An 11682-nucleotide genomic window follows, 5' to 3' on the forward strand; every position below is an offset into this window, starting at 1 on the left:
ATTGTCCAGTAAAATGCACATAACTTTTCGCTTTTTGCTCAAAAATCCGTTTGGGCTCCACAATATATCGTTGGAAAGCTATTTAAAAGGGCTACAACTTTCTTCTTTTACATTTTTTCAATTTTCCACAGTCGCGCCACGACTGTGTAAATTGATGCTGCCCTCAAATTGCATGCTCTCTGAAGTTCCCCACAAGCACATTGCATGGCACGTCACCCCATGCGGCACGCCTGTGCAAAGTTTACCGAGCCATAGTCCAATTTTGCGCGAGAGAAGGTGTTTTTCGTCTGGGCCCCACCCTACTCGGTATAAATACATGTAAAAGCGTTGTTTTGTAACTTTTGACCAAGGGAGAGCACAGAGCCGCGTGGAGGCCGGGTTTCATCTTTCTTCCCCCAAAATTAGTAATTTTTATGTTTCTTTGTATGAATTGTTGTTTTGCTATTATGTCTATGTGGAGCTAACTTCACGTTCTAGGGTTGTGGTTCTTTCATGACTATTGTTATTCGCATATTGATTTTGATTTCTTAGTTTATCATATTGGTTTGTTTTTTCAATCCTGCGCTTAATTATTTGATTTCTTGATCACCGGTTGAATACTATCTACGAATCTAGAGTTGAACTCGAAAGTGGAAATTCTAGATTGCATATAGGATTGAGTAGAGTAAGTTCTTGAACCTGGGCATCGGGGAACGGATTCGCGGTTAGGATAGACATATACCTAATTGTCTTGTTTGGTTGATGTACAGAAATTATATATGCGTTTTTGTTAGTTCTAATTCCATAGACATATAGGCGTTAGGTTAGCTTGAATAGGCGAGTAAGAACTCGACAGATTCTTATGAGCAATATTAACCCTGTTAACCAATAAACTAGATGAATTAGTTAGTCAATTCAATTGAAGAATACAATAGGAATGTTAGATAGCCCATAACTCTAGATCGTTTTCATCACATTGATAGTATAAAATTCTGCTCTTCCTCCGCTCGACGTTCTTTTTTTGTTTTTATTTATTTTAATTAGTTTAGAACCAAATACTTCTAGTTTTAATTTTTGTTTAGATAGTTAGGATAATCTAATTTAGTTAATAGTTAATAACAAGTCCTTGTGGGTTCGACACCCGACTTTTAGTCACTTTATTCAATTAAGATAACTATTTACTGCATCCAATACACAGTAATACTAATATTGATCCAATTCATCAAAGTTGAGATAATCATTCGCATCACGTCAAGATTACTTTGAGCGTTGTTGTTTAAAAGCGCATGGCGTTGCCAATAAAGCAATAATCCTTCGCTTCACTTTTCTTCAGACGATGAAGCAATGACTTTTAATAGCACTAGTGGCTATATAGAAAATACAGCGTTTTCTCTAGTCATTACAAGAAAGGGAGAAGAAATGCACAAAGAAGGGAACCGAAATGTCACATTAATGAACAACAAACACTGTGTAAGCACAAGAATGAAGTTTTATGACACAACAGAATCGCTTAAATCCAAACAAATATTTTCTTTTTTTTTCAAAATTTCGTATGATTTTCTTTATTTCCAAATCTGGTCTATATAACTCAAACTACTTCTGTACAGAAACATGAATAAGAGGAAAACATGTTATCTACCATACCAGCCTTGTGGCGGCTGGCTTTCCCCATTGTTCATCAACTTGTCCAACACCACATTCAAATCAACTGACTGTCCATTCTCTGTCAATCTCCGCACTGTTGCTCTTACTTGGTCTCTTGAAAATCCCATATTTGTCACTTTATCAACTACATCATCAATAGGAACTCTAGTTCCAGTACGAGGAGAACTAGACCCACTACCAACTGTAGAAGCGGTATGTAGTGCTTGAGGTAATATTCTTGCTGTGGGGAGGTGTGGATAACCACTTCCACCACTCTGGCCCATTGCGGCCGAAGCAAGTTGCTGCGATTTAAAAGGGGAGTCACTGCCATACTGGACAGGGGAACCGCTATAAGGATAAGATTCACCCGGGCCAGTGGATGGACCATGAGCACCAGAAAATCCAGAAACCTGTCTGCCAGATGCGAGCTCAAACATATTAGAGGGAGCTGCGTAAAACTGCTGGGACGCAGGGGCTCCACTTGATGGATTAGGGGGAGGTTGACTGGTATTTGGTAGTGGATAATTCTGCGATTCTATACGATGTCTCTCCTCAGGATGATGGCTCAATGGAGGTTGAGGTTGTGAGCGATTAACAGATGTATAAGGCGGATGCCCTTGAAGAGGTGGAGGTGGCTGCGAGTACAGTGGTGAAGGCAAAGGCTGATACCCTTGATGTGGAGGTGGTGGGATAGAGGTCTGTGGCTGATGCGGTGCCGGCAGCTGGTACTGCTGACAAGAGTTTCCTAGTGCTTGACCAATCGGTGGGAAATAAGTTTCTTTTTGAGTGCTAGAAGGAATTGGGTTCTGGGCCAACTGGTTCTGAAGCTGAACTTGAGATAGTGTATTCTGTTGCGGAGGGGGTGGAGGAGCATTAGGTGGAGGAAGAGTGAAAGGCGGTTGAGCAAGCGCAACAACAGGGGGAAATTGTTGGTGAGACAGAACAGGAGCAGATGACCTTGGTTGTGCTGAGTCCACGTGTGTAGTATTGTGGGTGTCTACTTCCTGCTCAAGCTTTGGAACTAGAAATCTTGCAAGCTGTAGTTGAGTATCCATTATATCCTGCTTATTCTTTATGACCTGTACACCATCTTGCACCTACATGAAATTTGTGTAACTAGAAGATTAAAGATAACATAGCTCATAATGATGATACAAAAAGAAAAAGGAAACAGGTAAACTTTTATCTTCTTTTTTAGCCCTTTTAGTAGTTATTTCATTATTTTTATTCTTTTTATCGGTTATAGTGTTTTCAATCTACTATGGAACAGATATAAAAGCAAGATACTAATTCATCAAGCAATCACCAAATGAACCTTGTGATAAGTTTCATTCGACATGCCATCGGCATGATTCTTCCCTTCCAGAATAGGGAACACCCAGAATATCCTCTCTTTCAACTTCAGCAAATAAAAAAAGTTCCAGAAAGTCCAACAGTTCTTGATAACATTGATCCATTTCCAAATTCTGATTTCTCCATTTTTAAATTTGAAGTGATACGCCACGGTCAGCCAAGAATATAAATAGCATAGTATTGTCTACGCCGCAGACACTAGTACATAATAACATAACTTGAGAACAAAAACCATCATACTATAGCAAATTGATAACAACTGTCAGAACATCTGTATAGCTCAAATCTAGAATTACTTCTGACACATTACTTAACAATAGCATTCTCTCCTTGCATGGCTTTGAATTGTACCAATGTTCTCCCACACCTACATGCTGAAACACCTTAGATAGAGAGATGTAAAAGCTTAAAACCACAAGGAAACTACCCAAAACTTATTCAGCAGACATAAGAGTATATTTATGCAAAGGGTGTTGCTCTCGGAGAAAGATATTAAAAAATGATGAGCCAGTAATACAAGAGGCAAATTACAATTTTCCTAAGATTAGTGTAAAAATGAGCAAGAATCCGGAAAAAATAAATATATAAAGAAAAGAAGTTCATATATAATCAACGAAGGATAAAACAATGCAGCCTACACTTACACAGCTCATAGAGCAGTTTAGTCAAAACATATAGAAGAAGTTATATGAAAGATGATACCTCTCTGAAAATATTTTCCACCAGTCTCAGTTTTCCTTCAGTGCTCCCGTGGTTGTTATCAACAGAAAGCTTAAGGTCATCAAGAGAAGTTTCAATCTGGCGACTTTGAGTTTCTACCTGTGATAGTCGAGCACTAACGCTCTCTATTGCATGTAGAAGACTATCAGCGTACTTCTTCACTGTATGATCAATTTCAAATAACAAAGATGAATCAACAGTGCTCAGATCTTTATCCACAACGAGTTTGGCCGGTGCAAGCGAGTCAAGAGAACCATAATTCTGCATTGAATTACGGAAATTACAATACAAGATACATATCATTGACAGAACTTACATATAGTTCCATAAACTGGCCCAGTAAAGCAAGTAGATATCCAACTAGATTCAGCAGAACCCACATAAAATAGAAATGAAATGAGAAAGAGCTTAAAAAAGAACGATACTGCCTCATAAGGTCCACAAGCAATTAGAGCACACACGATACGAGGAGTATCGTGGGCATGTGCATGTCCTTTTCTTGTGAATGCTTTTCAATTTAAGAATCTTTATCATAGCAAAAGATAATTGGATAAATACAAGTTGACTATTCTTGCTCATAAAACATGCCAAGCAAAAGATTGATTTTAAATGATATACTAGTAGCTCATTTGGCGCATCATCTGGATGTGCGAGAAGCCCAGAACCCAACCTGCTTGGAACTGAAGCAATTATTGTTGTTGCGACAGTAGCCCAAACACAACAAAAAGGTCAGTGACCACATAATGGTCAAGTGGTTCACAACAAGCTAAATTAATACGGTTCAATAACCAAAACGATTCAGACAGAGCTATAACAGCAAACTTCAATACCAATTCTCAGAGGCAAAGTCAAAATTTCCGCACTACAACACTAATGAACCACAAAGGACGCAACAAATAGAGAAATATCTAAGCTCCACACCAACACAACTAGAAATCAAAACTAGTCGTCAGCCAAAGCCCATACAAGAGAATCAAACAGAGCAAGTGTTCATTGCATTGTTAGAGACAGATCCAGGATTTTAAGCTAGTGGGTGCAGAATACTAGTGTGCCTACACTGCTACTGAAAATATAGTACATTATAAGTTAGAGTTCAAATTCTATGCATTGACGATGTAAAGAATACTTGCAAAATCAGGTCTTTTATTAGGTAATTATATGTAAATCTCCTGATAAGCATTAACTGGTAATCTCGTAAAAATGACAACTAACTAGTTATCCACGGTTAAAAATCATTGATAGTGTAAAATCACTGTCTGTGTAAAGAATCTTTTACACTATCAGGTCACTAAAGGATATCTATAGGAAGGCTCCTTAAAAGATTTGTAATCTCATAAAATAAGACAAGACACGCTACTTGCTACAGCAGGTAAAGAGGTAAAGATGGCCATATGGTGTAAAAATTCCTTACTCTAAGGATGTAAACACTTCCACTCTAATTGGTAATTTGGTAAAATGATAACTAAACTACCATGACATGTTAAGATTTCGCTGATTTTATACTATCAGGGGCATAACTTAAATCCGTATAAGTAAATATTTGTAATATTTTTTAAAATACAGAATACTACTGGAGAAGGAGCGATTACTCTGATGCTAGCAGTGTTGCTTTTAAATTCAGCAGAATTCCAAGCCCTAACTCCAGTAATATGACCCGAATCAACATTAGATTTCGGCGGCGATGATCCAGTTGGGCGAATCGGATGGAATTCGTAACCCGGAACAATACTTTCCCCTTTTGTACTGCCGCTAATGTCCTCGTGAGGGTTCATGAGGTTGATGAAGTCATTGTTGCTCGGTGAATTTGTTAGATCCATGATCTGCTTGTCCATATACTGCGATGTATTCATCGATGATGTAGTGTATATATAAGCTTTGCTTTGTTCTTGTTATTTTGGACGCTGAAAACTATAGAGTTTGTTTTATCCTTTTTTTTTGTTTTTTTTTTTTTTTTTTTTTTTTTTGGGTTCTTTTACTCCTTTTTTAACGCTCGGTTCAGTCTGATAAAAAATAATTTCGATACTACAAAAGTCACTGTTGCTTCTTAGGTGTGCCAAGCGTAAGATCCTCCTACACAGAGACCCTTAAGAAATGAAAACTTCAGTTCTTTTTCATTTTCGCATTTTATTGAATATCTGCGAAGATCAAAGGTACTGCTTTGAACTTATCCCAACTATTAGGGACCATTTTTTATTTATTATTTTTTAATTATTCATACCCTTATTGTTAGCAAATTATCGATTTTGGCAAAACTCCAAATCGAATGCACGGAAAATACTTGGGAAAAATATCTTTAAAGTTACTCTATTAGTTAAAAATAAAAATAAAAAGGATAAAAATTAAGGCCATTGGATTATATTCTAGTCATTTTAAGTAACAAGATAACTGTTGTGTATAATTAGTCCGAAAATAATTATGTTCTAGTCATTTTAAGTAACACGATAATTGTTGTGTGTAATTAGTTAGATTTTCTCCAAGAATCTTATTTCCACAATCCATTTATATCATTCTATTTAAACTTGACAGATCAACATCACCATCAAATCAATTTATCGGATAGAAAATAAGAAGTTTGAAATACAAATTACACAAGAAATGGCAGCAAACATGAAGCTGCGATTGGGAATTGCAATCATATGGATGACGGTTTTTGCTGCAGAAGGGGAAACTGATGTACAAAGATGCATTCATAAATGCCAGGCAAGGTGTGGCAATGATCAAGAATGTTTCAATGACTGTATAAATCACTGTGTTGTACCTGTGAATGGGCAATATCAAAATTTACTATGGTAAGATTGGTTATGCTTTGGGTAAGTGTTCTAAATTTGATGTAAATGACAAGCAAAGAGAGACTTGTTTGGAGGAGTGTTCCAACAAGGATTTTGTATACGGGTGCCCGATTTTGCAATTATTTCGAGATCGGAGAACTGCATCGAGGGTCAGCCTCGTAATAGCTCATGCCTGAGCACGAAGACAAGGTACTGAGTTAGGAGATCGAGGTTCCCATCGAGATCGGGATCCCCGACGATTGAGACCAGATGTGATCAGCTTCGAGCGGAACGCAATAACGGAAAGGTGAGATATCTGTAACCGGTCGGAAATCACGGCGAAAATCTTGGAACGGATCAAATCAAGGGTTGTTATTTGTATCAATCATGGGATTTACTTCCGTAATTAGAATTGTACCTCAATTAGAATTCCTCTAGTACATAAAGAAGGGTCCCCATCATTTGTAAACATTTTACATTCATACAGAAAAGCAATATAACATTTCTCTTTTTCTGGTTTATCAACTTGTTGTTCTTCAATTGTTCTCACTTCACTAAGCTCGATGGTTCATTAACTCGAGGGCATTTCCCAGGCATTGGTTTGTTTTATATTTTCGTCAATTCCCTTCATTTATCTTTAAGTTAATCAATTGGTATTAGGTGAAATTATGTATCCTTAAAATCACGTTACAAGTTTAATTGTTACTCAATTTTTAGTGTAACAGTTTGGCGCCCACCGTGGGGCTAAGAATAATAGTGATTGCTTAATATTGACCTTCATTGCACACACTGCTTTTACACTTGTTCTCGTAAGTATTTTTGATTTCAGGAATCAACATGCCAAACTCTCAAGCAGTACCCACTCACACTGACACCGACCTTGGTCTTCATGGCTAGAATGAGCACATAGTCGCCCCCGAAAACGGAGTACTTCCATTCAATCCCGATGGACCACAAGCCGTAGATCCAATCGATGTTAATTCACGTGTCGAGATTCATGGAAACATAGGCGCCGACCCCAAAAATAGCGTCTGCAGAGACGCCCGGGCAGACGATCAGAATGCACAGAGTGGTGAGGAAGGCGGGGTTAGCCTTCGAATGATATTTGAAATGTTACAAACTCAGCAGGCCGCGATAGTGCAACTTCAAAACCAGAATCGAGCCCCAAGCAGAATCGAACTCGATACATCACAGGAAGTTGCTCATAGGGTCGAACCCGTGCAGGAAAAGTTGAACGAAAATGGATTGGAAATTGATCCCACCATCATGAAAATGCTCGAGGAGCTCACTAAACGGATAGAATTAGGTGAAAAGAAAATCGACGCTAACGACAAAAAGGTAGAAACATACAACTCACGAGTTGACCAAATACCGGGGGCACCCCCGATCCTAAAGGGTTTGGATTTGGAGAAGTTCGTGCAGAAGCCTTTTCCTCAAAGTGCGGCTCCGAAGCCCATTCCTAAGAAGTTCCGTATGTCATACATCCCCAAGTACAACGGGACCTCCTAATGAACACATCACTTCGTACACATGCGAAATAAAAGGAAATGACTTAGAAGATGATGAGATTGAATCCATTTTGTTGAAAAAGTTTGGAGAAACTCTATCTAAAGGGGAATTGATATGGTACCACAATTTGCCGCACAATTCCATTGATTCTTTCGCCATGCTCGCTGATTCATTCGTAAAGGTACACGCTGGAGCGATAAAGGTCGCAACCAGGAAGTCGGACCTCTTCAAAGTGAGACAAAAGGACAATGAAATGCTAAGAGAATTCGTGTCTCGATTTCAAATGGAATGCATGGACCTACCCCTAGTTACTGATGATTGGGCTGTCCAAGCCTTTAATCAAGCTTTGAACGAGCGAAGTTCGATAGCATCACGTCAACTAAAGAAGAATTTGATTGAATATCCAGCGGTGACTTGGGCCGATGTGCATAATCGGTACCAATCGAAGATCAGAGTCGAGGATGATCAGTTGGGAGCTCCATCCGGTTCCGTGTACCAAAACAGGTCTGAAGGCAGGATTCAAAGGGTCATTGACAGAGAGCCCCGATCGAACAGAGATCGATACCAACCATGCAGATCGAAGGAACAACAGATTGAGATGTAATCCCGTTCGAAATGATCGAAGGAATGATCGAGGTCAAAATTCTCGAGGGCTCATGAGTAAGAATGGCTTCGATAAACATGTCGAGCCTAAGGAAGCACCACAGTTATCAAAGTACAACTTCAGTAACGATGCTTCAGGTACTGTGTCAGCCATTGGACAAATCAAAGATACTAAGTGGCCCAGACCCCTACAAACTGATCCAGCTCAAAGGAATCCAAATCAAATGTGCAAGTACCATTGATAGTAGGCTATATAGTTGATATTTACACCTTAATATGACCATACTTTGTTGTTGTTTTATAGGTAATTCGCCAACAAAATGCCCTAACTAGTGTTCTTTTGTTTCGCAGGGAATATTATAGGTGAGGAAGCAACATGGAGTGTTTTGGAGGCGATAATGTGAAGAAAACGCCCACTCGAGAAGTACCCGAGCATAAAGGATCAGAAAATGGCCTGGACAAGAATTCCACCGCGACCGCGGTGGACCGCGGCGCGACCGCAGTGGATTAAAGCGTAAGGCAGTAAGGTCAGCTATCACCGCGGTCGACCGCGGTCCACGTCGCGACCGCGGTGAACTGTTCACGCTGCTGGAAGTCTGGGGACTAAAGTGTATTTTCGGGGAAACTTTTGTAAAACCCTTATAAGCTCTAGAAACTCGCCCAAGTTGAAAAGGAAGCATGTTTTAGACTACTTTTGGAGGCAAGAACAAGTGTGAGAAGATCAACCAAACATTAGAGTTTTTCTATCTCTTTTATTCTTGCAATTACCCGTTATGAATAATTTAGTAGTTTATTCTCGTTTTGTCATGAGTAGCTAAATCCTTTGTCTAAGATTTTGATGGAACCTATTGAACGATGAACTTCGTGAATATGTTAATATAGTTTGCCAGTTAATCTCTATTTGTTAAACTACGTGTTTGTTGTAGTTAATTGACAGGATCCTCAATTAGCTGTGCCTATTTAGTGTGCATAACTCGGGAAAGAGTGCATATTTAGGTATTTGTTGAACAGCATCACTCCCAAAGTATAAGAGGGATCTATAACTACGGGTTTAAAGGCGGGATTAGGGATAACGAAGCCTTGGGTGCAATCTAAAGTGAGCTGTAATAAACAAAGCCAACTAGTGTATCTCGGGAGAGTGCGTCTAGTAAATTATCGTGATTACTCGGGAGAGATTTACGGTAAAAGTAGTGCTCATGATTGATAGAGATATTTTGGTGAATCTATATGAAACATAACCGGAAGGGATTCCATCAATAGGGGAAATCACTACCTTAGAACCTTCTCCTAATTGTTTATAACTCAAGCATAGTTAGTTTTCAGCTGTTTATTTACTTTCAGTCTTAGTTATTAGTAATACCATCAACTGTTATTTACAACGTTTGAGGAAGTTGATTCCGTAGAATCTAGTAAGTCCAACGAAAGTAATTGATTGGTTAATTCCCTGTGGGTTCGACTCTGGGCATAAATACTCAGATTATATTCGCAACGTCCGCGTGTCCTTTTATAAGGCATAGTTGGGCGTGATCAAATTTTGGCGCTGTTGCCGGGGAATTAACGGTGTTATCAATTACAATTGAAAGAAATACAAAAATTCTTAGTGTAGTCAGTTTTCTCTATACCCAATCTATACATTGAAATTTTAACGTTTGCTGACTTGGTTGCACAGGTGCATGCCTAGAAACTCAACGAGAACTGGTGAAGTGTTCGAAGCTCTATCAGATCCCGAAAAAGTTTTTAAGGCCTTGAACGGGCCAACCGGAAAAGCAAACAGCAACAAACAATTGAACAATCTGAACCGAACATGGGAGATCACGAAAACAATCCACCGGCACCTCTTGTGCCAGAGGCTGCTCTCTATGACTGGGCACAACCTACAGCTGAAAATCTGGCCACAACGATTGTAGTCCCGCAGATACAGGCTGAATCATTCCAAATCACGAATAACATGTTGCACTTGTTGCAACACAAGGGACTATTTTCGGGGTCACAAGTCGAAAATCCTTAGCAGCACTTGAAGAATTTCCTGTCAATATGCAAAACTCAAAGGCAGCCCAACGTAACTCAGGAAGCAATCAAGTTGTTGTTGTTCCCATTCTCAGTAACAGGAGCTGCCCAGACCTGGCTGAACTCACTCCCCATAAATTCCATAACAACTTCGGAGGAGTTAGTCAAACAATTCCACAACAAGTTCAACCCACCCAACAAGACTGCTCAACAAATTGATGAAATTTTGAGTTTTAAACAGAGACCAATGGAGACACTGCATGAAACATGGGAACGCTTTAAGGGAATACTGGTTGTATGCCCACACCATGGTGTCCCAGATCTGATGTTGGGACAGCGGTTTTACATGGGATTGTCAGATAGTGTGAAGAACATAGTTGATGCTTCAGCTGGTGGAGCATTTTTTAGCAAAACATGGAGAGAAGGCCAGAGTCTGCTTGACAAGATGGCACAGAATTCGGTATGGATAACCAGGAATGCACCTATCACCCTAGTGGTTCACTTAGTGCCTTTAGATCCATCTAACTCTATGGCTGAAAATATGGCCACCTTATTGACTCGGATGAGTATACTCACCAAAAAGGTGGAAGAGTCAGGGTAGAAGCAACAGGTACACATCGTAGACACTACCAATGGAAGCTTGTGTGCATCTTGCATTAGTCAGCCAATTGGTAATCAGTGGAATGCGGAACATGATCATCATCACTATCCTGAAGACATGAACTATGTGTCTAATTATGGAGGCCAGAGACAGGGTGGTCAGAATTGGGGCCAGCAGAATCAGCAGTACAGGCCAGCCCAGCCACAGTTCAATACTGGGAACATGGGAGGTATGAGACCCCCTAACAATATGGCTCCTTACCCAAGGCAACAGGGATATAATAATCAGAATCAGCAGCAGGGGTATCACCCTCCTCAGTAGTAGCATGGTGGAAGGCAGGAAGATGGGTTTGCTAGACTTGAAGCAATGATGCAGCAGGTTATTGGGCCTAATGCAAAAATTAATGAGAGAGTAGATGCACATGATGCACCAATCAAGAATATTGAAGTGCAGGTGGGCCAAATTTCGATGTCTCTGAACAATCGTCCTCATGGGACA

The 11682-nt window shown here is 39.6% G+C and overlaps 1 protein-coding gene across 1 annotated transcript; it reads right to left on the minus strand.

Annotated features, from left to right (window-relative positions):
* Positions 1–1401: 1401 nt before the first annotated feature.
* On the minus strand, positions 1402–5574 carry LOC109242405 (velvet complex subunit B-like; the record flags this gene model as incomplete). Its single annotated transcript, XM_019409271.1, is given in 3 exon segments — positions 1402–2720; positions 3679–3957; positions 5286–5574. Coding segments are annotated over 3 exon segments (1650 nt in total). The 3' UTR covers positions 1402–1610.
* Between the last annotated feature and the right edge of the window lie 6108 nt (positions 5575–11682).

This window comes from Nicotiana attenuata, unplaced genomic scaffold, assembly GCF_001879085.1.
Source record: "Nicotiana attenuata strain UT unplaced genomic scaffold, NIATTr2, whole genome shotgun sequence".
Classification (NCBI taxonomy): domain Eukaryota; kingdom Viridiplantae; phylum Streptophyta; class Magnoliopsida; order Solanales; family Solanaceae; genus Nicotiana; species Nicotiana attenuata.